At 37.2% G+C, this 27,989-nt stretch overlaps 2 protein-coding genes across 2 annotated transcripts; both read right to left on the reverse strand.

The window, feature by feature from the left end:
• Window positions 1-1,088: 1,088 nt before the first annotated feature.
• Window positions 1,089-2,721, reverse strand: LOC111193298 (free fatty acid receptor 2-like). Its single transcript, XM_022673342.2, has one exon. The coding sequence runs from the start codon at window positions 2,701-2,703 to the stop codon at window positions 1,702-1,704; it is 1,002 nt and encodes a 333-aa protein (XP_022529063.1). The 5' UTR covers window positions 2,704-2,721; the 3' UTR covers window positions 1,089-1,701.
• A 9,614-nt stretch (window positions 2,722-12,335) lies between these two features.
• LOC103023440 (myelin-associated glycoprotein) lies at window positions 12,336-26,741 on the reverse strand. Its single transcript, XM_049467581.1, has 10 exons — window positions 26,684-26,741; window positions 24,832-24,940; window positions 23,592-23,644; window positions 22,020-22,361; window positions 20,090-20,386; window positions 18,795-19,049; window positions 17,813-18,088; window positions 17,637-17,715; window positions 15,705-15,834; window positions 12,336-13,071 (listed from the first exon to the last, which is right to left on the reverse strand). Exons 3-10 carry the CDS (start codon window positions 23,635-23,637, stop codon window positions 13,039-13,041), a joined length of 1,458 nt encoding a protein of 485 aa, XP_049323538.1. The 5' UTR covers window positions 23,638-23,644; window positions 24,832-24,940; window positions 26,684-26,741; the 3' UTR covers window positions 12,336-13,038.
• Window positions 26,742-27,989: the final 1,248 nt, after the last annotated feature.

A 27,989-nucleotide genomic window follows, 5' to 3' on the forward strand; every position in this document is an offset into this window, starting at 1 on the left:
ACAAATAAATTCTTACACAAAACAAACTAAAAAGTAAACAATTAGAACAAAAAAAAGAAGTAACTAAACAAAACCCACCTACAGACCCAAACAAATAAACGCCACAATAAAGCAAACACAACTGAAAGCAAACACAACTGAAAGCAAACAGGGCCTGCGGGCCAAGACACAGGCCAAGGCCCTCTCTTTAAGGAAAATAAATGAATAATAAATCGCAAAAACAAATAAAATTAGAAAACAAACAAACTAAACTAAACCCAAAATACTAACGAAACTATAATCTAACGAATTGCAAAAGATGAAAAATAAAAACGTCACACAAAAGTAAGAAAACAATAAATAAGTAAATAATAAAGTAAATAAACTGCGTCTGGACGACGACACCAAATACAATAAATCACCCAGAAACAAAGAAATAAACAAACAACAATGTAACGACTGGCAAAGCACCAGCTTAACCAGAACCAGCACAACGAAAGGAAGAGCAGCTAAGGTTAGCTTTCCGAGACTTTCCGTCTGCCTCACCCGCCCGCAATGACCTTTCAAAATTTGCCCTGCGCTGCACTACTATGCATTGGGTCCAGCGGGTGCAGGTCTCTACTTTATACACAACGCACTCTGAGTTTAGTTAATCAGTTGTTTTTACTTACATTATGTATATGTATAAATATATAAATAACAGACTTAAAATACGATGCAGTTTATTAATTTTTGGTGATAAAAAAAAAAAAAAAAAAAAACTGGATATTACAAAATTACACATCGTCAAATCAACATTCACGATAATTTCGCAAACGATACATATCGCCCACAACTAGCGATGATATAAAGGCAGCTAGGTGTGTTTAAGGGAGTTTTACACCTGAAAGTCTGGACTAGAGTCATTGTCCTTGAGCATGGCCCATAACAACCCTCATTCCAGTCTTGTATTTCCTTGTCTTGTCATGTCTTGCCTTGTCAATAGTACACTTGAAACTATAGATGCACAATCCATCTTTTTATTAGTTTCGACACGTCACCTATTGGTCAATACCCAATACCATGGGTACACCAAGCGACATCAAGCGTCAAACTGCACGACAAGACCAGTCGTCTCTTTGTTGCCCCTGTGATGCACCTAGATGGTTGTTCTGCATGTTTCCAGTCTGTCCAACCTGTCTTACTGCATTCTGAATAGTACTGACGTTAGTTACCCCAGCGCCAGGGTACATGGTCTTGACCCCCTGCCTCAGCAAAGCCTTCAAATTCCCTTGGAAAGCTGCCGAGGAGAAATAGAAGGTGATTGGGTCGAAGACTGTGTTGACCGTGGTGAGGAGCAAGGCGTCAGACCTCCAGGAGACGTCCTCTTGGATGATGAAGCCCTGAATTGTGGCACAGTGTCTTGAGACAGTTTGTCTGTTCAATTTATGTAATAAACTAAATATTGACAAAAATGGAGATACTTGTTTTTCATTAGACAGCGACGATATAAAGGCAGCTAGGTGTGTTTAAGGGTGTTTCACACCTGAAAGTCTGGACTAGAGTCATTGTCCTTGAGTATGGCCCGTAACAACCCTCACTTCCAGCACATATTGTCTTGTCTTGTCTTGTCAATAGTCCACTTGAGACCACTTGAACCTAGAGATGCACAGTTCATCTTTTTTTTTTAGTTTCGACAAGTCACCTATTGGTCAATACCCAATACCATGGGTACACCAAGCGTCAAACTGCTCGACAAGACCAGTCGTTTCTCTGTTGCCACTGAGATGCACCTAGATGGTTGTTCTGCAAGTTTACAGTCTGTCCAACCTGCCTCACTGCATTCTGAATAGTACTGACGTTAGTTACCCCAGCGCCAGGGTACATGGTCTTGACCCCCTGCCTCAGCAGAGCCTTCAAATTCCCTTGGAAAGCTGCCGAGGAGAAATAGAAGGTGATTGGGTCGAAGACTGTGTTGACCGTGGTGAGGAGCAAGGCGTCAGACCTCCAGGAGACGTCCTCCTGGATGATGAACCCCTGAATGTGGGTGATGTTGTAGGGCAGGAAGCACAAGACGAAGACCAGCAGCGTCCCCACAGCCATGCCCACCGCCCTCCGCCGCTTCCCCTCGTTGAGACTGGAGGTACGCCGGAGAATGAGGATGAACTTTGTGTAGCAGAAGGTGCAAACCAAGAGTGGGAGGAAGTAGAGGACCACGCACAGCTCCAGACGCATGGGCAGCACCACGTCCAGCTGGGATTGAGTAAAGTTGTTGTAGCAGTCCTGGGCGGGGTTCTCGTTTCTACTCAGGTGATCTACGATGTAGACGAAGCAGAGGTGTGTGGAGGTGGTGATCCAGATGAAGCCGCTGCAGATGACGCCGTACAGGGGCTTGCGGTGGACCTTGTACTGAACGGGGAACGCCACGCACAGATAGCGATCGACGCTGACGGCCATCAGCAGGACCGAGCTGGTGTAGATGGTGGAGAAGAAGACGAAGGTGGTGACGGGGCACAGGTAGCCGGGGAGGAACCAGCGCATCTCAGACGCCGCCTCGTACATCTTCAGGGGCAGGAAGAGCAGGAACAGGAGGTCGGAGATGGTCAGGTTCAGGAGCAGGATGTCGGTCGGGGTGGGTTTCTCGCAGATCTTCTTGACGAAGGCATAGAAGGCGAGGAGGTTCGCGGGAAGGCCGATCAAGAAGGTGAGGATGTAGACCGATAGGATCACCTGCCCTGACACCATCGCTCTGGAAAAAAATAAACGAATGAAGAAAAGATACGGTTAAATTTGAGAGAGATAAAGTAGGTGAAGACAAAACCTCTATTATATTACATTTAACTCCACTTGATCTCTTTATCAAAAAAACAAGGGTTATTATCAAGTCTAAAGTCTAAAATCTTACAGCACTTCATGCTTCCCTCTGCTGCTGACAACTTTTATGAAGATGCGTATGGAGATTTCATTTTCCAGCAGGACTTGGCACACTGCCCACACTGCCAGAAGTACCAATTGGTCTTATATATAATATATAATATATATTATATATATATATAATATAATATTCTAATTTTCAGATACACTCATTTTTGGGTTTTCATTGCCTGCAAGCCATAAATCATCAACAATAAAATAAATAATCTTGTAAATTGATCACTCTGTGTTTAATACATCTATATAATATATGAGTTTCACATTTTGAACTGAATTACTGAAATAAAGTAACTTTTCAATGATATTCTAATATACTAGTGCATGCATTTCACTGATCACCCACCAGGGGGTGCAAAACATGCCTCTGATTTTTTCCTTATATCATGTATCTCCAAAAACAGCAACTTAGGATAAAAAGGGATAAAAGGATGAAACATTCTTAACTTTTAATGAAAGTCAATGTAAAAAGATTTAATTCCTGGTTATTTTAGAGATTTTTTTTATTGTTCCACTCAACAAGAAATTGATGTTCAAATTATGTAGTAAACAAACAAAAAAAAATCAAGTTGTTTTTTATTGAACAAGTCAAGTCAAGTCAAGAGGCTTTTATTGTCATTACATCTGAGTACAGGTACACAGTGTAATGAAATTACGTTCCTCCGGAACCATGGTGCAACATAGAACCACAAGCAATAGACAACATAAAGTGCAGGAGTGACGACAGTGCAACATAAAATTATAAAATTATAACACTAAATAACAATAAATACAATAAATACAAAAGACGAGACAATTTAAAGACAGGACAGTGCAGTACCGATACGGTATAATAAAGTGTATAGTGGGGATAAGGTGCAGAGATGTGTGACATACTGTAACATATAGAACATATATAATCACAGCAGTTACTGAGGTAGAGTTTATAGTTTTTAAGAGTGCAGCAAATAAAGTCATGTCAGCCTCTGTGTGCTGACTGGGTGTGTGTGGGTGAAGTTCAGTTCTTTGTGAGTGTAAAGGGGGGGTGTACAGTTTAGTTTTGTGTAAAGGGGGGGGGGTGTACAGTTTAGTTTTGTGCGAGTGTGTTGGGTGAGTGGTGGGTGGGGTGGGAGTTCAGTTCTGTCTCTGTGCATTGAGAAGTCTGACTGCCTGGTGGATGAAGCTGTTGCAGAGTCTAGTAGTGGAGGCTCGGATGCTCCTGTATCTTCTGCCGGACGGCATCAGAGCGAAGAGTCCGTGTGAGGGATGGGTGGGGTCGTCCACAATGCTGGTGGCTTTGCGGATGCAGCGTGTGGTGTAGATCTCGGTGATGGAGGGAAGAGAGACGCTGATGATTTTCTCAGCTGTCCGCACTATCCGCTGTAGGGTCTTGCGGTCTGAGGTGTTGCAGTTCCCAAACCAGACGGTAATGCAGGTGCTCAGGATGCTTTCTACAGTCCCTCTGTAGAACATGGTGAGGATGGGGGGTGGGAGATGTGCTTTCCTCAGTCTCCGCGGGAAGTAGAGGCGCTGCTGGGCTTTCTTGGTTATGGAGCTGGTGTTGAGGGACCAGGTGAGGTTCTCTGCAATGTGAACACCGAGGAACTTGGTGTTATCCACAATTTCCACAGCAGAGCCGTTGATGTTCAGCGGGTGGTGGACACCTGGAGCTCTCCTGAAGTCAACAACCTTGGTTTTATCCACGTTAAGAGAGAGGTTGTTGGTTCTGCACCAGTCCGTCAGCCACTGCACCTCCTCTCTGTATGCTGACTCATCGTTCTTGCTGATGAGGCCAACTACAGTTGTGTCATCAGCGAATTTGATGATGTGGTTTGAGCTGTACTTTGCAGTACAGTCATGAGTCAGCAGAGCAGTGGGTTGAGCACACAGCCCTGGGGGGCGCCGGTGCTCAGTATGGTGGTGCTGGAGGTGTTGTTTCCAATCCTGACTGATTGTGGTCTCTCAGTCAGGAAGTCTAAAACCCAGTTGCAGAGGGAGGAGTTCAGGCCCAGCAAGCTCAGTTTTCCGATCAGATGCTGAGGGATGATGGTGTTGAATGCTGAACTGAAGTCGATGAACAGCATTCGAACATAGCAGTCTTTGTTGTCCAGGTGGGTGAGAGCCAGGTGGAGCGCAGTAGAGATGGCATCGTCTGTTGATCTGTTTGGACGATACGCAAACTGCAGAGGGTCCAGTGAGGACGGGAGCTGGTTTTTGATGTGCCTCATGACCAGCTTCTCAAAGCACTTCATGATGATGGGAGTAAGTGCAATGGGACGGTAGTCATTAAGGCAGGACACTTGAGACTTGTTCGGCACAGGGACGATGGTGGTCGTCTTGAAGCACGTCGGCACGATTGCAGTACTCAGAGAGATGTTGAAAATGTCCGTGAGAACATCCGTGAGTTGTTCTGCACATCCTCTGAGCACTCTGCCAGGAATGCTGTCTGGTCCTGGGGCTTTCCGTGGGTTGACTCTGAGTAGAGTTTTCCGCACATCAGCTGAGGACAGGCACAGTACCTGGTCGTTTGGAGGAGGTGTAGTCTTCCTTGCTGTCGTGTAGTTCTGTGCTTCGAACCTTGCGTAGAAGGAGCTCAGTGCATCTGGAAGGGAGGCATCACTGTTACAAGCAGGGGAGGGTGACTTGTAGTTGGTGATGGTCTGGATGCCCTGCCACATGCGCCGAGTGTCAGTAGTGTCCTGGAAGTGGGCGTGGATTTTCTTTGCGTAGATGCGCTTTGCCTCTCCGATGCCCCGGGAGAGCTTGGCTCTAGCTGTTCGGAGGCCAGCCCTGTCCCCTGACTTAAAGGCCTTGTCTCGGGATCTCAGCAGCGCACGCACCTCTGCAGTCATCCACGGCTTCTGGTTGGGGCGGGATGTGATGGTTTTGGAGACAGTAACATCCTCAATGCACTTGCTGATGTAGCCAGTCACTGAGTCTGTGTACTCCTCCAGGTTGATGGAGTCATCAGAAGTAGCAGCTTCTCTGAACATGTCCCAGTCAGTGTGCTCAAAACAGTCCTGAAGAGCAGAGATGGCTCCTGGAGGCCAGGTTGAAACTTGCTTCTTCTCTGATTTGGCACGTCTGATGAGCTGTCTGTATGCTGGGATGAGCATGACAGTGATATGATCAGAGTAGCCGTAGTGGGGGCGGGGCTCTGCTCTGTACGAACCGGGAATGTTAGTATACACACAATCGAGCAGGTTAGCCCCACGGGTTGGAAAATCCACATGTTGGTGAAAGCTGGGCAGCAGAGCCTTCAGATTACTGTGATTGAAATCACCAGCAACAATAAACAGTCCGTCGGGGTGTGAGTTCTGGAGTTTGGAGATAACAGTGTACAGTTCTTGCAGAGCGTTAGCATTAGCACCGTTAGCATTAGCATTAGCACTGGGTGCTACATACACTGCTATTATGTAGACGCTGCTAAGCTCTCTGGGCAGGTAGAATGGCCTGGCTCTGACTACAGCAAACTCCACCAGTGGCGAGCAGTAGCTGGAGATCAGCGCAGCGTTGTTACACCATGCTGTGTTGATGTAAACACACACCCCACCTCCACGTACTTTGCCCGAGAGGCCGGCGTGACAATATATGCCATTCATTATGATTTATATCTTATTTGTACATTATTTTTGTTATTTACACAATTTTTTAAACTTGAAAAAAATATGTTTTAATTATATGTTTGGTTTTAAATTGTTACATTTCAAAGGGAAGAAAAATTACATTTTGCATTTTTACACAGTATAACACATTATATTTATAATATGTCAAACAGTTTCAATTTATTTCCTAAATTCAAATTACCTGAAACAAATTTACTTTTACGTTTTATGTATGTTTTTGTATGTATTTTATGTTAAGGCCAGTAGCTGTAAAAGTAAAAGTAGCTGTTAAAGAACGTTTTAATAAGGTAATTAAAATCTAAAATGTATTTTTTCTTTTAAGAGGACATATATATATATATTTTTACACAAGTACAAAAGCAGTACAAGTAGTAGGCTACAAAACATGATCATGAAGTTCTTTGCACTAAATCACTCTCACATAAATATAAAGAGATCTCACCAGCTCTATTCTAACCAGGTTCAGTCCCTTTCAGAATGAGCCATTCAAGGGCTCTGTGACTTTTATGCAAATTAGCTGTTGTTGGCCACGCCCCTTGTTTAACCGAGTGTTTACCACATGTCAGTGTTAGCTAGTTAGCTAGTTCATTATTTGATAGTTCTTACAGCTCCCTAATCTGCTGACTTGCCACGGATAGTAGGTCCGTGATAGATCCCTCCCTCAAACAAAGTCTGCTGGCTAACACTAACTCATTTTGGGGCTCTGCTGGGAGTTGATTGGTTGAGGGGAGGTGTCAGGGTGGTTCTATGCAGGTTTTCTTTTAGTGTGACGTTACTGGAAAGCTTGTGTTACTGGAAAGCTGCTCATCTGATAATTTCAGAGCAGCTAAAGGGTATCAAACACGGATCCTTTGTATCCTGCATGAGAATTATTATTATTAATAATAATAATAATAATAATAAAATTAATAATAATAATGTAATGTTTAAATAATAAAACTTTACTGCAGCATGCCTGAACTGTATTTGCATATTATATATACAATGTACACACCATATATATCTAATAAGCAGAGACACATAACAGGCTGTTTTTTGTTTTATTTTATTAAATATAATCTATATAATAATGTATATGAGTAATTTTCAGAAAGAATGTACCTTCTTTTGATTAATCACGCAAAAATTTAAAGAAGAAATGTTTTGCATGATAAATCATATTTTAAAACACTTCACACTACACAAAAATCTTATTTTCTAGCGTAATCACTTTCTGTCTTTTTGACAGAAAGACTTTTCGGTCTTGTGTGACAAGCAAGCTGCATCACAGGGAAATCTTAGCTAAAATTAACATTAAATTAAAAAACATGATTGATCTAGAGTTGTTTTAAAGATATAGATATAGATTTAATAAAATTATTGATACACCTAGAAAACTGTATAAAATGTATGTAGAAAACGGTACAAAATTTATAAGAGGTTTTAAAAGTGAAGATTACTGTTATATATATATATATATATATATATATATATATATATATATATATAGCTTTACCTCTTTAAGCTCAGTATGAAAAAAAATATATGAAGTGAAATTATTATTATTATTATTATTATTATTATTAATTGCTAAACAGCTGTTGAAGCAGAAATTGAAGTGAAGTGAAGGAAAGTTGTTGTGATGTCACTGATTATGCCAATGGTTACTTGAAGTTATGGGAACTTGAGTTAACCCAAGATCAAAGGGTGGACAGAGAATTCTTGGACACAATTAAATACCTTTTTTTTGTAATAAAATAGCTAAATAGATTGTTGTAATGGCCACTGTACCTAAGTAAATAAGTTATATATATATATATATATATATATATATATATATATATATATATATATATATATATATATATATATATATATATATAAACTGTGTTATTTAACCAGTTTAAAGAATGGCACTGCCTACATTATTATTATTATTATTATTACATTATTATAACATTATTTTTCTTTGATGTGGGCCGGTCTACATTAAACAAAACTGTATAAAATGTAGAAAACGTTCTATAATGAAGTGAAGATTCATATTTCTATATATATGTAATAATGTGTAGTAATTATTCAGAGAAAAATGTAATATTGATATTAATCCATATGTACATTACACGTCAGAAGTTTGGACCCATCTTCTCATTCAGTGTCCTCCAGACTATGAAGGAACACATTAGAAATCATGTAGTAACTTAAAAGTGTTAAACAAACCAAAATACTGAGATTAACTTATCCTGTATAACAGAGGAAACTCTTGCTCTTCCGTTCCTGGAACAGTCCTGATGAGTGCCAATTCCATCATTGAGGATACTTTCAAAGTTCTTGAAATCTTTCTTTTTTTAGATTGACTGACCTTCATTTTTCCTTAAAGTCTTTACTTGAGTTGAGTAGTCCTTTCTTCTCATAACCTGGATTAGAACATTACTCAAATATTCACTATTCACTGTATACCTGTAACTCTACCTCTTCACTACTTTACTTTAACTGATGCTCTCAAACACTTTATTAAGAGACAAGAAATTCAAGTAATTAACTCTTGATGAGTTCAGCACAGCTGTTAACTGAAAGCTGACTGAAAAAAAGGAGCTACTATATTTTTTATAGTTTGTTTAAGTTTAGTATGTATCTACAATGCAGAACTTTTTTTTAAAATAATGAATAAAATACACTGAATTTAAGGTTTATAAACTGTAAGTGTGCTTACGTTAATTCCAGGAGTGAGAAATTCCAGAGTCCCTCTCCGTCCCGTCACCGCCGTCCTGCCGTCATCACTATTATTCAGAACTGACCTGAATAAATCCATTAATGTCCATCTCCTGTATGAGACGTCTCTGTATTTTCTGAACTGTCTTTTTCATATTATCTGTTTCTCATACAGATCAGATCAGCTCCTCGTTCAGCTGCTGGAGTTTGATATTGAAGTTCCTGCTGCTTCAGTAATAAGAGCAAATAAACCAGGCTCATAAACTCACAGTCACTTTTATGAGCCAGCAGGGCCATCTGTTTTTCCACGAGTGTGTGTGTGTGTGTGTGTGTGTGTGTGTGTGTGTGTGTGTGTGTGTGAAGTGTATGCTTTTCATAATCTTCTCTGAGCACGTGATGAGTTGTTTATAGTAGGATCTACTTATAAAATTAAACACTGAGGAGGAAACCCTAGTGAAAAAAGTGTATTAAAGTACACTAAGCATTATTATACTATAGTGCACTAAAGTGTTTTTGTAGCCACTTTATTATTAATCAGTATATTTAAAGAGTGATAAAATGAAACAACTTTTTTTGTACTTATTATACTTTAATTAAAGTATAAAAATAGTACAAAAGTCTTACCTAAATTGCATAAAGTGTACTCAACTCTACTAAAATTGAACTATTTTAAATATACTTACTGTAAGTAACATTTTAACATTCTTAAACTACTTCATATATGTAACCTTATATTAGAAATATACTTAGAGTAAAATTAGAGGTGGAAAGTAACTAATTACATTTATTCACGTTACTGTAATTGAGTAGATTTTGTCATTTTTAAAGTAGTTTTTAAAATAGGTCATTTTACTTTTACTCAAGTTCATTTTGACACAAGTGATTTACTTTGCTACTTTGGAAAACTCCCCATTACTGAGTAACAAATGAAATGCTGGGGAAAAAAAACAATTTGTTTGAATAAAAAAATAATTGGGTTTTGTTCTCCATGGCAGCGCAGCTGAACTTTTCCCAGCAGTGTTTATTATTACGGTTAGCGGGAAAGACGCTGTGTGAATCAGCTGTGCTTGGGGGAGCCGGTGTTCTGTCGAATTATGCTACCCATCAATATGTGCTTCTTCATGGCACTGCACATGCGCCGACCAACAGTGTTTTTTGTATGATTTTATGTTTTTAATGATAACTCCTTAAGTTTTAATTGGAAACAGTAAATAATCTGCTTCAATGTTAAATAGCAGTTAAAGCATAGCATTGGCAAAAAAATAATAATTAATTGTAAAACTATAAAAATACGGTTTAAAGTCACCTATATCACCAAACTTTTTAACTATTTTAACAGTAAAGAAAAAAAATGGATGATAGAAACCTATACCACTTGTTCTTGAAAATGTTTTATGTCTGTAGGTCTGAACAAATACTGCCTGAAAGATTCAAATTATTTCATTTAATAATTATTTAATTTATTATTTTTTTTACATCAAATAAATAAAAGTAACTATGTAACTTTTACTCAAAGTAAATTTTTAATTGAGTACTTTTACTCGAGTAGATTTTTATATGGGTAACTTTACTTTTACTTGAGTAGAATTTTAGTAAAGTAAAGGTACTTTTACTTAATTACAATTTTTCAGTACTTTTTCCACCTCGGAGTAAAATTATAATACATTTAGTACATGAGTATTTGGTACATTATTAGAAATGTACTAAGAATATATGTTAAATATATGTGATCTATATTTACATTAGAGTACAAATATGCTTCTTATATGTTCCTCTCTTTTGTAAGTAGCACACTTCTACTATACTTTGTTGGGTATTAAAGTATATTTTAATATACTGCACTACAAAATTTGTAGCGTGTTACTTTGTTATTTACTTTATATTTCTTTTCATTTTAATTTGACATTTGAATTAGTTACTTAACACTGTATCCTATAATTAACTTCTATAATTAAAATAACAGAGAATTGAAATTTGATATTTTAACTGTTATATTAATGTAATATATATTTTTAAAACATTTTACCAATGTAGTAATTTAATTTACTTTCTTAAAAGTTACATGATACATTTAAGAGGATTTAAACACAAACTGGCAGCAAATGTTGGGTAAAAAAAAACTTTTAAAATGTACCTGACTTATACCTGACTATTCACATTCATAAATCAATAAATCAGGGGAAAAATTCGTTCATGTAACTGGCACTCACTCCTGTTACTGGAACTCAGTCCTGTTAATGGAACTCACTCCTGTTACTATGTCCTGTTAATGGAACTCACTTATGTTACTGGAGCTCACTCCTGTTACTGGAACTCAGTCCTGTCAGTGGACATCACTCCTGTCACAGGAACCCACTCCTGTTACTGAAACTCAGTCCTGTTATTGGCACTCACTCCTGTTACTGGACATCACTCCTGTTACTGGAACTCACTCCTGTTACTGGACATCACTCCTGTTACAGGAACTCACTACTGTAACTGGAACTCACTCCTGTTACTGGAACTCACTCCTGTTACTGGAGCTCACTGCTGTTACTGGAACTCACTCCTGTTACTGGAACTCACTCCTGTTAATGGAACTCACTTATGTTACTGGAGCTCACTGCTGTTACTGAAACTCACAACTCACTCCTGTTACTGGAACTCACTCCTGTTACTGAAACTCACTCCTATTACTGGAACTCACTCCTGTTATCAGAACTCACTCCTATTACTGAAACTCACTCCTATTCCTGGAACTCACTCCTGTTAATGGAACTCACTTATGTTACTGGAGCTCACTGCTGTTACTGAAACTCACAACTCACTCCTGTTACTGGAACTCACTCCTGTTATCAGAACTCACTCCTATTACTGAAAATCACTCCTATTCCTTGAACTCACTCCTGTTACTGGAACCCACTCCTGTTACTGGAACTCACTCCTGTTTCTTTTTGTGTTTTGAGTAAAATGACTTAAAGTAACATGAATGAGTTTTTAGCAAAGAATTAGCAAAAATGTGTAAAATAGCTAAACGACGGACACTGCAGCACATTCTAGTTCATTGTTATTTTGGGGTTTTATGCCCCCCTATTTTACAAATAGGCTGTAAAATAAAACACAATACAACACAATGTTTTTTGTTGTCAATAAGAGTTTATTAAATTAAGTGAAGCTTACAAAGTGTTGGAGTAATTAGCTCAATAATTTATAAATATTAATCTGTGGCAAACAACTTTTTATCAGTACTTTAAAGTAAAATAATAATTGTATGTGTTTTCATATAAAAAAACTATAGTTTATAAATAAATGGCTACATTTATTATCACATTTTGTGCGTTACACTGCAGTTTATAAATATTCTGCCTTAATACTGAGTCTTATGGTGCTTTCATACCTACACCGTTTTGTCTGGGTCTGACTAAAATGAAACAATAGAAGAAGAAAAAGAACTGGTGTTGTGCTGAAACAGATTATGGTGCTGGTAATTCTGTATCTATTGTCACTGTAGATTAATACAATTATGGCAGGGAGGCAGAATTCGGCACAACACCAGGAAATGAAACTCGCCAAACTGGCAATATCGTACAAACCAATCAGTGTTGAGTATAGGGAGACTCCGCCCATGTAGGTGATAATGACCTGACATAACAAAGTCTTTTAGTCTGCTGATTTACTGAACTGCAGTGTGAAACCGAAACTAAACGGACAAAATGTTCACAATGAAACTTGATTCAGACTCTGGTCCAGATGTTCAGATGACTAAACGTCCTTTAAACACTTTGAAGACTCCAATGAAGGCAGAATATCGAGGATCGGAGATTTATGAAGCTTGTCTTGAAGGAGGTGTGACCATCACAGTGTCAGAAAAGCTTCACATGGTCTCGTATGCATTGCACCCGTCATCCTAGCAAACACAGAAAGCAGTATGTCTTATAATGGTCATTTTCAAATCAACAATTTAGCTGAAATACACATATTTTTTCTTCCAGTAAACATAAAAAAATTACATAAATTGGTAACACTTTATAAAACAGCCTGAGTTTTAGAGGGTTAGTACTGTGTAGTTACAGAGTAAAAACAGTAAAACAATGTACACTACATAATACAGCCCAACACTCCCTGTTGTTTCTAAGTACTTACTGAGTAAACACTGAGTACTTACAGAGTAAGAACAGTAAAGCACTGTACACTACATAATACAGTCTGCTCCCTGTTGTTTCTGAGTATTTACTGAGTAAATCCTGTGTACTTACAGAGTAAGAACAGTAAAATACTGTACACTACATAATACAGCCCTCTCCCTGTTGTTTCTGAGTATTTACTGAGTAAGTACTGTGTAATTAGAGAGTAAAAACAGTTAAAGTCAAAGTCAAGTCAAAGTCAAAGTCAAAGTGGTTTTTATTGTCATTTCAGCTATATACAGAGTACACAGTGAAACGAAACAACGTTCCTCCAGGGACCATGGTGCACATAAACACAGTGTAGACAGAACAATAGTGCAACAGTACAAAAGTGCAGACAGACAATACAACACCATACAGACAAAGAATAATAAATAACAAGACAGTGTGCAAATTATGCAGTGTGCAAAAAGTGTGCAAAAAAGACCAGTGAGGTAGTAATTACTCTATTACACAGTGTGCAATAGAGTCCAGTGAGGTAGTAGGGTTTTTAGTGCTTTCCATTTCCTGGGGTAAGTGGGGTAAGAGTGTGTGTGCATTTACAGAAAAACCCTCAGTTCAGTCTCTGCAGTTGAGGAGTCTGATGGCTTGGGGGTAGAAGCTGTTGCAGAATCTGGTCGTGCTGGACCGGATGCTGCGGTACCTTCTTCCCGAAGGCAGGAGGGAGAACAGTTCGTGTGAGGGATGGGTGGGGTCATTCACAATGCTGGTTGCTTTGCGGATGCTGCGGGTGGTGTAAATGTCCGTGATGGAGGGGAGAGAGACGCCGATGATCCTCTCAGCTGTCCTCACAATACGCTGGAGGGTCTTGCGGTCAGAGACGGTGCAGGTCCAAAACCAGGCAGTGATGCAGCTGCTCAGGATGCTCTCAATGGTCCCTCTATAGAAGAGTGTGAGGATGGGTGGAGGGAGACGGGCCTTTCTCAGTTTCTCAGAGGAAGTAGAGACGCTGCTGAGGTTTGAGTTTATTAACCATTAATATAAAACTTTGTGGTTTCTGTGTATTAATATATTAATTATCTTTAAAATCTCAGCATTCCTGATTGTGTTATTGAAGATATTTAAATATTATTGTATTTTAGGCTTGACATTACAACCTATACGATTTCTTCCTGCTCTGCTCCACCCTGACTGTTTTTAGTTGCTCCGCCCTCGACAGTTTTAAAAAGCATAAATTAAATTCTCATATTCTTTTTCAAACTCATAAAATTATTAGAATAATAATACTGTAATTCTCTGGAGTGTAACTGGAATGACTGAAAGTCTTCATAACTGCCATGAACAAAAGGCAAAAATTATTATATATATTATTTAATATGGAAATTGCATCACAAGTTTAGAGAAATTGCAGATTCTCCTGAGCTTTATTTGTACCTACATTTAAGTACAAGTAGGACCCTGTAAGTATTTTGGTATTTACTGATTCACAGAGAACAGTTACACTATAAGTGTTTGGAAAGTAAAATGTAAGTTTCAGAAAGTGACCTAGTTGTTAGACTCTTGTTTCTGGTTGTAATTTATTTATACGTACAGTTAATAAAGTACCTGTAGAACCTGGTATTTTGAATGTATTGGTTCATCCAGAGAAGTTACACCATAAGTAAAGAGAACTTACCCTCTAAAACGCGGGCTGGGCTGTATTGTAAAGCATTACCAATTAAGGTGAAGTCTGTGATTTCTCACCAAGAGGTTCACTACCCAAAAGTAGCCACTGAAAATCTTTTATAGAGACATTTTTAGTGATCTACAGGCAAGCCATCAACCATGCATTGTGCAGCTTTATTTAGGGCATGTCAGTGTCTCTTTGCTATCATAACAATGGGAAAAGTACACCTCCTTTTTACGCTCACAATTATCAAAAGGCATGTACGAATTCTCTTAATTAATCATGGGTGTGAATAAATTTGGGCGTAACGTGAAATAAACCAGTCAGCGTGTCACTTGTTCATTCCCTTTAAGAGTCAGGTGAACTCTGACTTTGGCGGATTGCTATTTTAAGGGTGAAGCTACCTGGACCAATGTGTTCAACGCATTCTGTCTATAGTCGATGTCAAAGTTTACATAGCTGCCAACAGGCACATGCTATGGGTTTGTGCACTGGTGTGTGTCCATGTGCCAAGATAGCAATGGAAGTCTGACTGTTGTCAGGGTTTTAATCAGTAAGTGGAGCACCTGTGTTTTCCATTGCCAAGATACACCAGCAATACACCAGAAATTTACCTAAACACACCTCATTTCCAGATCACGACACCCACCAGTGTAGATACATTCAGAAGCACGGAAGCACAAAAATATCACATAAAGTACACTAAGTGCGTTATCTTTTACATTATCTTAAGGAAACAGTGTTTTTTACCTTTTTTGTCTGTGGAGTGTTAACGTAGAGATCCACCTCTACCGTCTCGTTCACAAATGAACACGCATTAAGATCCAGATCATCAGTCTTCAGCTGTTTAGTGCTGTTTCCACTCGTCTTCTTATGGGATCTAAATACACAAAATCAAATATTAACTAGAAAACTGGTTCAGTGCCACTATTTACACTGCAGCTATAAAGAGAGTTTCAACAATACTTGCTTTTGTATTATTTGCATTTAGTACATGAATGGACAGTGATATATTAATAATGTATATAGATATAAAATTATCCTTTAAAAAAATTTGATTGTTTTAGCATGTAAAACCACACAAAATCACATTTTTGTGGAGATCTCAATCACAAACAATGTTTTAGAGATATCCAATATCTCTAAAACATCACAAAGTACAATGATCAATCACAAATGTGATTTTTGGGGGTCGATCACAAATCACAAAGAATTTTAAGAGGTCACACTCATAAATGTGATTCTTTTGGAGATTACAGTCAAGGTTTTTAAACTTGCAATCTTCCATCACAAATGCGGTTTTATGGGTGATCACAATCATCTATCTCAGATGTGATTTTTTTGGGGCATCACTATAACAAATCACATACAATTTTGTGAGATTGTTATCATTAATCATAAATGTTTGTTTTTGAGAGATCACATTCCTAAAATGATTTTTGGAGATCACAACCATCAAATCAAATGTGATTTTTGGCAATCTATATCAAATCACAAAGTAGTATAAGAGATCACAATACCCGCTCACAAATGTGATTAATTTGGAGATTTATTTTACAGTTATGAACAATTATTTTTATTATTATTTTGTTTTCAAACTTCCATCACAAATGTGATTTTATGGGAGATCACAATCATCCATCGTAGGTGTGATTGTTTTGGATATTACAATCATCAATATCAAATGTGATTTGGATTTCACAACCAAAGATATTACTTTCCAATCATCACACACAAACATAATCGTTTTAGATTATGTTACACAGTTACAAATGTGATCAGTTTGCAAATCACAATCATTAGAAATGTGCCTTTTTGGAGATTAAAATCACTTAAAAAAATTGGAGATTGCAATCAATTACAAATGTGTTTTTGGAAATCACAATCACAAATGTAATATTATCATCTCTCTTAGATGTGATTGTTTTGGGCATCACAATCACAAATCGCAAACAGTTACAGTCATCAGTCTTAAATGTGATTTGGAGGTGACCATATAAATATGACTTTTCAATCATCACATATAAATGTGATTGTTATAGATTACAATAACAAATGTGATCGTTTTGCAAATCACAATTTTAGATTTGTTTTTTTTTTTTGGCATCACAGTCTCAAATAACAGTTTTGGAGATCACAATCATCCATCTGAAATGTGATTTGGAGATCACCATCACAATTGTGACTTTTCAATCATCACTGATGAGTGTAATCATAATAAATCACAGTCACAAATGTGATAGTTTTGCATATCACAAACAAAATAGAAATAGAAATGTGTCTTTTTGGAGATTAAAAATACAAAAATATTTTGGATATCAATGTGTTTTTGGGGATCACAATCATTCATCTCAGATGTGATTCTTTGGGCATCACAATCAGAAATAGCAAACAGTTTTGGAGATCACAATCACAAATGTGACTTTTCAGTCATCACACACAAACGTGATTGTTATAGATCACACTAACAAATGTGATATTTTTTACAAATCACAGTTGTTGGAGATGTGTCTTTTTGGAGATGTGACAATCAACGTGATTTTTTTTATATCACAATGTCCATTCACAAACAGTTTTTGAAGATCACAATCATCAAATGTGATTGTTTGAAGTGTTGAGGGAACATACAGTAAGAGGTCAACTTCAGAAGAGGCGTGTTTAATGGTGTATTAAAAAATCTACCTCTTTCTCCAGTAGATGATAATCACAGCAATAACAATGATGACAATCACCACCGCTGCCACAATAGCTACTGTAATTCCTGCATGGAATGAAGAAACGGAATTAATCAGGACATTAAACACAAAAAATTACATGTTCTCAGATTTTTGCACTAGAAATAGACCTCCTGACAGTACCTCCTGACAGTGGCTGGTGTGTAGGTATCTGGTAACTGTTCTTGCCCAGGTAGTTGGACGCCACACAGGAGACATTGTGGGTCAGGGGTCCCGTTAATTCTGACACCGTCACCCGTTCGGTGTAGTTAGCTGATGTATGAAATTGTGGGAACAGATCAATGCTTCCATTAACCATCCAGGAGATGCTGGGTCTGGGATCAGCCTCTGCCCGGCACACACACCTCATACCTCCAGCCCAGTCCCAACAGCCCGAGTCCAGCAGGATGGTGGGAGGAACTGGGAAACAACACAAAAATGAAGAGAGCGCTTCAGTTTCTGAATCAGTTTCTCTGATTTTGCTATTTATAGGTTTATGTTTGAGTAAAATGAACATTGTTGTTTTATTCTATAAACTACAGACAACATTTCTCCCAAATTCCAAATAAAAATATTGTCATTTAGAGCATTTATTTACAGAAAATTAGAAATATCTGAAATAACAAAAAAAGATGTAAAGCTTTCAGAAAGCAATTTCATATTCTTTGATTTTTAAAAGCTCAGAAATCAGAAAATTTGGTGGAATAACCCTGGTTCTGGTTTTTAATCACAGTTTTTTTAAAGCATTTTGGCATCATGTTCTCCTTCACCAGTCTTACACACTGCTTTTGGATAACTTTATGCTGCTTTACTCCTGGTGCAAAAATTCAAGCAGTTCAGCTTGGTATGATGGTTTGTGATCATCCATCTTCCTCTTGATTATATTCCAGAGGTTTTCAATTTGGTAAAATCAAATAAACTCATCATTTTTAAGTGGTCTATATAATATAATAGGCTTGGACCCTACAAGACCACAAAAAGGTTGCTTATGGTGTTTGGCACCAAGACGTGAGCAGGGGCCAACAGGAAATTAGTGATATATATACATACAAAGAACACATCACATATCGCATATTGGTTCAATACTTGATGTGAGGCTATGAGGCTCGTATAAGGCTATACTCACAATGGACGTTCAGCACTAATGGATCCGATTGTCCCCGTCCAATAGAGTTCTGAGCAGTGCAGAGGACGGACGTGTCTCGTCTGACGTCTTGAAGTGAAAAACTTTGGCCGTTGTGTTTTGTGGTGGAACTCTTTTGGGTGATAATCCACTGATAAGCACTGGGTGGAGGGTTGCTGTCACTCATACATGTGAGCGAGGTATTAGCTCCCTCGACCACCCTTCTCTCGGTCATTATGTGCACATTTGTGGGAGAATCTGTGGAAATACAGTGAAAATGAATTAATCTATTAATCTAGTGAAGAATTAAAATTGACCTAATTAAGTTAATTAAACCACAAGTTGATAATTACAGTATCTCACAAAAGTAAGTAGACTGCACATTTCTGTAAATACTTATTTTTATTATTATATATTTTTATGGGAAAACACTGAAGATATGATACATTGATACAGTGTAAAGTTGTCAGTGTACAGTAGGGGCGCGCCATATCATCTCGTACAAGATAATATCGCCAAAATTTGTAAATATTGTGAACGATATTATACCCTAAAATATCGTGCCATATCACCCACCCCATTTCCCATTATATATCTACTAGAGACAGATTATATCTGTCCAGTATCATTTATTTTACTTTAGTCCTGGATATATGGAGATATATGGAGTGCATTATTATAAGTATCATGACATTCTGGATCATTGACTTCTGTTACAAATCTGATAAAATTCTTGTATTTTATAATATCTCACTTAGGGGTGTGCAGTATTATATTGAATGTAATAATAAAATATATTTTTTTATGTTCTTGCAGTGTATAGTGTATTTTTGAAATCTATATATATATTTTTAAAGTGTTTTGTCATATCGCCAAGAGAATAGTTATCGTGAAAATACCATGAAATATTGTGGTATTATTTTAGAGCCATATCGCCCACCCCTAGTGTACAGTGTATAGTTTATAGTATATTTATAGTATATTTACTGTGCCCTCTAAATAACTCAACACACAGCCATTGATGTCTAAATGAAAATGCCCAAATTGTGCCTAATTAGCCATTTTTCCTCCCCAGTGTCATGTGACTCATTTGGGTGCTACATTCAACATGGCACCTCATGGCAAAGAACTCTCTGAGGATGTGACAAACAGAATTGTTCCTCTTTCTACAAAGAAGACATAGCATCAACTCTGTCTGCGCAGTGGGCTAGTAAGGAATCCCCCCCCCCCCCTTAACTGGGCTGAGCCCCGGATGTTCACATACTCAGTCAACGCCCCTGGTTGTAGGATTTACTCACATAAGACGTTAAGTTGAAGAACTTTACTAGGCTTGTGTTCCCGGTTGAACACACTTTCACATTTGAGCTTCCTGCTCAAGTCCTCAAGGTTTGGTCTGAACTTTGCTTGGGCCACGGAAATCCAAAATCCATCCTGGTTCACTGTGGTGATCACATTGTTAGTAACAGGATTTGGGCCAAACCATTCGATCCGTGGTGGAGATGAAGGACAGGAATGCTGAACTGTGCAGTTGGCGGAGAAAAGTGTTCCCTCCACTTGTGGGCTCTCCATGGAAATCTCAGGATTCCCGGGTTTTACTGTGAGAAAGTAAATATAATTAACATTAAAGGACCAATATGTGTTGTATTTTCTGTATTATCATATTGTTTGGAATATAAGGTGCATTAAGCTCCTCTGCAAGGCTCCTGACTACGGTAGCCCTAAATCTCCAACCCACCATAAATATTATGTTGAATCAATCAATCAACCTTTACTCAACTCAGAATACATTAAGGGTGGCCCTCATTTACAATGTAGCCATGCAATTACATAAGAGAATTTTAATTAAAAAAAACATGAATAAAAAATAAGAATTAAAAAAAGCATTATTAATGTATATATTATATATTAGGATATATTATTATAAAAAAAATGTAAACATATAAGGTAAAAAGAGAGATTTCAAGAGTAGGCATCATATAATAAAGATAATAAAACTAATTACATAAAAGAGTAAAATATAAAAAAACAATCACTAAAAACAATAAAAGAAAAGAAACAAACAATAAAAGAAATGTGAAAAAAACAGCTTAAATCAAACCAAAAGTAAAAAGTTGACTAAAAAATTTAAATTATAAAATCAGCATTTTAATAAGATATAAGATATTATAAAAATATATAAAATATATAAGGTAAAAATCAAATAATTTAGCAGTAGAAATCATAAAATAATAATAAACAATAACTAAAAATAAAAAAGAAAGAAAAGAAAGAAACAATAAAATAAATGTAAAAATAAAAAAAAATAAACAAACCAAAATTAAAAACAAGTTAAATAAAAAAGCACAGTACGTATTGTTCAGTGAGGCTCCAGACTACGGTAGCCTGCTGTGCCGAAATAAGGACCCCGACCATGAAAAGCACCCTCTCTCTGGGGTTTCTTTTCCAGTTTATCTGGTCAAAATTAACCATCCAATGTCAGTGGATTATCTCAGCTTTCGATTTAAGCGACACACTCCCGAAATGGGGTGCTTTTCCTGATAGCGGTCAGGAATTTGCCACAACAAAACATCGGTTCGAAGTCAGAAAGCACAACCAGAATTCATACATGAGGTAGTTTTAGTCAACTATATTCCTATGATACTTAGTCGACTAAAACTAAACTAAAACTTACAACATTTCAGATGACTAAATTATGACTAAAACTACAGGGGTTGGACATAAAGGGTTTTATGTTTTTTGGATACAAGGGAACATCCCTTTCAGACAGCTTCCTCTTACAGCATCCACAGTTAATCCTGTTGGATGTGGTTGGTTCTTCTTGGTGGTATGCTGACATTACCCTGGATACCGTGGCTCTTGATGCATCACAAAGACTTGCTGTCTTGGTCACAGATGCTCCAGCAAGACGTGCACCAACAATTTATCCTCTTTTGAACTCTGGTATGTCACCCATAATGTTGTGTGCATTGCAATATTTAGAGCAGAACTGTGCTCTTACCCTGCTAATTGAACCTTCACACTCTGCTCTTACTGGTGCAATAATGTGCAATTAATGAAGATTGAACACCAGGCTGCTCCAATTTAGACATGATGAAACCTCCCACACTAAAAAAAAAAGTTTTTTTCAGTTTCATTGTCCAACCCCTGTAAATAGTAAAACACTGATGTTGACGCAGTTTAGGCTAGATATGATTCATGATATGATTCCATTGCAGTGTAAATACTCACCAACGTTTATTTTGATGTATTGATACTTGTTACCGGTGTCAGGATAGATCCATGGGTATAGTCTTAATTCATTTTCATCTGGGCGAACTCTATCAATCCTCAGGCTGCAGTCTCCTTGTTCAGGATCTCCTGGGACTGATGTTCTTCCTCTGAAATTGTCTGTGATATCTTCTTGGTTCTTGGAATACACTATTTGGTCTCTACCTGTAATGTCCAGGTACCAACTCACATGGGAGTGTGGGCTGGTGCTGCATGGTAGTGTAACACAGCTTCTCTCAACAGCTGTAACTGATTTTGGCACCTGAATGTCCCAACCATGGCAAAGACAGATCAGCACTGAAACTGTAGAAACAGAAGAATGAAGAGAGTTAATTTAGCTTCACCTGATTACTAGCCAGCAGAAAAATCCATATTCTCCTTCAGGATTTTCTGGTAAACAGCAGAATTCCTGCTTCCATCTATTACAGCAAGTTATCCAGCAGCTCCAGATCATCACACTAATCACACTAATCACACTACCACCACCATGTTTTACTACGTTCAGTATGATTCAGTTCTTTTTCTGAAATTATGTGTTAGTTTTACACCACACCTTCCAAAAAAGTACCACTTTTGTCGCGTCAGTCTAAAGAATATTTACTCAAAGTTCTGGAGATCATCAAGATGTTAGTTGGTAAATGTGAGACGGGTGGTTGTGTTCTTTTTGGTTCACCAGTGTGTTTTTTATCTTGAAATTCTCCCATGGAGACCATTTTCACCCAGTCTCTTTCTTATTATTGAATCATTAACACTCTTTAACCTTAACTGAGGCTTTAACTGAGATCCTGCAGTTCTTTAAATGTTGTTCTGGGTTCTTTTGGGATCTCCTGGATGAGTTGTTCATGCCCTTTTGGAGTAATTTCTTTAGGTCAACCGGTCACTCCTGGGAAGGTTCACCAGTGTTCCATTAGTGTTTTCTCCATTAGTGAATAATAGTGAATCACTGTGGTTCTCTGGAGTATCAAAACTTTAGAAATGATTTTATAAACTTTTTCAGACTGATAGATGATCAATAGCTTTGTTTTCCCATCTGTTGTTGAGTTTCTTCAGATTGGGGTATAATAATAATAATGTGCTGCTTTTTGAGATCTTTTATCTGCTTCATGTTGTCAGACAGGTTCTGTTTAAGTGATTTCTTGATTCTACAGGTCTGGTAGTAATCAGGTCTGGTTGTGGTTAGTAGTGAAATTAGTATTGAACTCAGCTTTACAAAAAGTGTGATTAATCACAGTTAATTTAGGGGGGGGTGGTCAAAAAATAAAAATAAATCTGTGAGGGGGGTAAATACTTTTTCATGGCTCTATGTACCAATGGACGCTTTACAATCAAATTGCACAATCTGTCATTTCACACTCAGCACTCAACCATCATACACTGGTGAGAAGTGGCAACCAATCGCACACAGCATACTCTCAACTGGAAACCACTGTCCACATTCAATCAGATTTTAGAACGTATTTAAAGAATTGCCCAGAAACGAAAGCACAATGAATAAGATTTAAAGTTAAGTGATAATAGTGATGCGAACTTTACCAGTTAAAAGGAGTTTAATCAGTTCATATCCATCCATTACTGCCATCCAGAGCCTGGAACAGAAAACAGAAAACAATAGAAATGTGATTCTTGGAAAACCTTCATAATCTTCACAATAAAGTATTCTACATTTCAACAATGTTCAGAAAGCTGTTAGACATCCTGTAAAAAAAAAAAAACACAGAGAGCCAAAACATTATGACTGTTAACCAGTAAGGTAAATCTCATTTATATGTTTAATTTTAAGTTTAATTTTTCATAGAACTTTATATTTAGGCCAACATCTATTCTGTCCTATTGTTTTTTTTTTTTTTTTCAAAGCTGTGAGGCTTCGTGTCTTCAGACTAAAAGCAGAAATTTAAAAATTTAGTTTTAGTATCTGAAATTTCTCATTTCTCATTTTTGCACTGTTGTCAGAATACTTAGAACCAGTGTTCTCAAGTCTCACGCTTTGAGCGTGTGACACACGCACCTCAGCGAGTTCACATGCTCACATGCCACACATGGTATTTCTCACGCTTGCCAATCCATCGGCTGTATATTATAATATACTCTCGTTGAGCCAATCAGAATATAGATCGCTCTGCTGTTAGGCAGACCTAGTCAAAGTGTCAGGCGCGAAGAACTGCCCACCGACCCCCGTTTAACAACTGAAGAAGAACAGCGTGAACCCACCACCACCACACCACCCCCCAATCTCACTCCCACCAAACTTCAAAACGTGAGAGCCCTGTTTAGAACATATTGTTATCATTGTGAGAATAGTGTAACGGGGTCGCAATCCCCACAAATAGAGGGTAAGAATTACCTCAGGATTGCTGCTATGTTTATTTCCGACTTCCTAATGGAAATCTCCAGCAGGATGGACTCAAGTACAGACCAGATTACAACAGGGCCAAAATAAATACAAAAAGACTTGATAAACAGAAGGAAAGAGTGGTGTAAAGACTGGGGTTGTGTATAAAATGCTCTTTGGGGTTGTGGTGTGCTTTTCAGAGAGAGGAAATTTAATTTAAAGATAAATAAAATGGCTGCAGAACTGCTGCAGTTTAGATAAAGGAGGATAAAGGAGAAGGAAAAGGCGGGAAAATGAGAATAAAGGCATTAACGAACTAAAGAGAAAGGCGATTAAACTGTGAAGAAACACAGAAAAAAACTCAAAAGAGGAGGAAACAGAAAGCAGCTCAACGAGGCCGGAATACAAACTAAGGACAGTTATTTCTTTTAAAGAGACACAGACCTTTCTTTCCTTCTGTCCTTCTTTCCTTTTCCTCCTTTCTTCCTTTCTTTCTTTCCTCTGTTCTTTCTTTCCTTCTTTTTTTCTTTAGTTCTGTCCTTCTTTCCTCCCTCTAGAGGCAGGAGGACCACAGCACCCCCTTAGGAATAGTATCTTATTTATAGCTTGTTTTACCTTGTTTGGAGCATTATTTCTTGAAAAAGCTGTCTTGAATTAAGCTACATTATATGCCAATACAATAAGACACAGATTAAATCACCTAACACAAATACAGAGGAGAAAGAGATAAGTTATTCATTATCAGGGGCCAGTTGTTCAAAAAATGTAATCCGGATCAAAATTATCCAGATTTGGTAATCACATTTTTTGCTATCCAGGATCAGGTGATCTGTCTTACTTTTAAGCCAGTTTTTCAAAGCAATATTGGATTGGATCAACCTGATCCAGAAACACAGTTTTCAGGATTACCTAATCCGGATTACCAGCTATGTAAAAAACAGATAGAAGAACCAACAGGGGTTGATGACTCCTTTTCTTGCAGTAACAAGATACTGCTTATTGCAAAACAATACGAGCAATTGAGCGTTCTGCAGAGACGCTTTGCATGACTTAACTATTTGCGAGTCGAACCACTGGGAGCATGCAACATAACACTTGCATGTATTGTCCTGCCCAATGTTGCTACCAGACGCAATATCCCTCTCTGTGTTCATGATGCACCTGAGCCTGTTGAAGAACCAGGACAAACTCTGGTGTTCTTTGCAATTGTTCGAAATAATTTTTGACAGCTTCATATCTGATAAATGTTTCTTTGACATTAATATACAGTGATGAAAGACAGTGACGTAGATGAAAAAATGAATATATAATATATATATATTATTTTTGTTTGTTATTGAAATCTTTTGGGGGGTTTATTTAATGGGGTCAAGATTGTTTTTATTTTTACGTTACTATAGAAAAAGGCTTAATTGGTAGCCAATGTCTACTTTATTACTGTAACGGTTAAACAGGTCAAGTGCAAAACAGAAATAAAAGTATATACACTAAATTGTACAAATGTATTTTTTTTTACTTTAAAACTTTGATTTTAAAGTTTTACCACATTTTCTTCATGAAATCCACTTTGAAATCCTACCCCTTGTTGGGATCAGGGTAATCCTGTTTTTTTGGATCAAAGTTATCCAAATCCTACTGAAAAGTTTTGAACAACAGAAACTGAAGGTTTGATCCATTTACAAACTAGGATTGGATTACGTGATCTGATCCAATTTCAGAATGCTTCTTTCCCTTTTGAACAACCCGTTTTCCAGATTTGATCCAATCCGATAACCAAAATCCGATCAGATTACCTTTGAACAACTGGCCCCAGGATATTATTTTAATTATCTCAAAATGTGAATCATTTGGCATTTTTACACATAGCCAATTGGTATTATTGTATATGTATTATGCTGTATTACTACAACACTTGTGAAAATGTATTTGCAAATATTTAAAGTATACTGTTTCTCCCTATATTTGAATTTTTACATATTTAAGACAGATTAAATATGTACAAATTCAAATATAGAGAGTAAATGAGCAAATGACGAGAATATTAACTAATGCAGTTGTTACTTGTTTACCCAACATTAGTAAAGTATATGATAATAAAGTATATGATTTATTGTTCATCATAACAAATAATTCACTTGTAATGTGAAAATAACATGAATTAATGCTGTAGTTTCTGTGTTTAATTAACATTTACTAAGCTTTGTTAATATTGTATTACCTCATGTCTTACTAATGGTAATTAATGCATTAATTCATGTTAGTTAGTCACCTAGTTAGTGTCACCTAAAAGTCTTACCTTTCACTGCTGCAGAGGATAAAGTCTCGGTATTAAACAGACAGTAACCCGCTGGTCTCTGGATAAGTGTGTTTTTTGTTTTGGCTGAGAGATTAAGTCGAAGGGGGCTGAGTTTCCTGTTTCCTTCAATTGTTAAAAACGGCCAGAAACTGTTGACTCTGAAACAATGTGTTTTTAGTTATAAAGGTGAAATACTACAGTAGTTAAAAACCTACAGACAAAAACAATTCAGTTACATTTCTATTTAATGTACGCTCTAAGTTAAACAGTATAAAACCCATTTTAAGCTCTTCAGGTCCAGTCAATAACCAGAAAAGGTACAAAATTCAGTTTTCAGACAAAAAAAATGTAAAAATTCAGAACTTTTTGACAAAAAATATCAAAATGTTCTGTTATTTCCTGAATTAAACAAAATTATCTGCCAATACACAGGGTTGATATGGTCATGAAAAACCTGGAAAAGTCATGGAAGTCAAAAATAGCAATTTCCAGGCCTGGGTAAGGAAAAAAGTCATGGAAATTTGCTCTACAAATCTTTGTGTTTCAGTTTATCGATGGAGAAAATCTATTTTGAGCTAACAAATATGTATGTCATTTTCATAATTTAGCCCTCTACATTTAGCTCTCAGGGTCTGAAACACATTTTATTATTAAAGATTGTGTGTCAACATTTGATCTGATTCATTTTAGGCTTACTAAAATCAATTTTAATTATAGTTTTAGTTGATTTTTGGTTTTATTGTCCATGTCTGCATTGATGTTTTTTTTTTAATCGTGTGGTCATGAAAATGTGCCTTGAATTTATTGATTAAAACGTGTATGAACCCTGAATACGGCAAGACACAGATTAAGGGCCCTATTTTAGCGATCTATAGCACGTTGGTCAAAAGTGTCGGTGTGTCTCTGGTATCGTGAGGCATGTACTAATTATCTAGCTTAATTATGGGTGTGGTTAATTTTGGGTGTAATGTGAAATAAACCAATCAGTGTGCCAGCATTCATTCCATTTAAGAGCCAGGTGAGCTCTGACTTTGGCGCATTCGTATCTTGAAGGAGAACTCAGGTGTAAAATGTACTTTTGTTGTAGTAAAACATGATAAAAAGTTCTTACCTTTAATGAATAGCACACCTACATTCCCCTCGTTTCGAGATCCAGAAATTTTAACAGTTTTCCAAACACCCTTTAGACTGGGTGACACTTGGATGGCTGACTGTTGACTGTTGTCAGGATTTTAATCAGTCAGTGGCGCACCTGTATTTTCCGATTCCAAGATAGAAACACACCAGAAGTGTACCTGAACACACC

Source organism: Astyanax mexicanus, chromosome 1 (assembly GCF_023375975.1).
Source record: "Astyanax mexicanus isolate ESR-SI-001 chromosome 1, AstMex3_surface, whole genome shotgun sequence".
NCBI classification, from domain to species: domain Eukaryota; kingdom Metazoa; phylum Chordata; class Actinopteri; order Characiformes; family Acestrorhamphidae; genus Astyanax; species Astyanax mexicanus.

Bases quoted from the DNA above. Each gene is read 5' to 3' on its own strand.
- LOC111193298 (XM_022673342.2), bottom strand. From the start codon at position 2,703: ATGGTGTCAGGGCAGGTGATCCTATCGGTCTACATCCTCACCTTCTTG.
- LOC103023440 (XM_049467581.1), bottom strand. From the start codon at position 23,637: ATGGCAGTAATGGATGGATATGAACTGATTAAACTCCTTTTAACTG. The intron at 22,362-23,591 runs GTAAAGTTCGCA...CTGTTTCTACAG, and splicing joins GATTAAACTCCTTTTAACTG to TTTCAGTGCTGATCTGTCTT. The intron at 13,072-15,704 runs GTAAAAAACACT...TGTGTTTGCTAG, and splicing joins ACACTCCACAGACAAAAAAG to GATGACGGGTGCAATGCATA.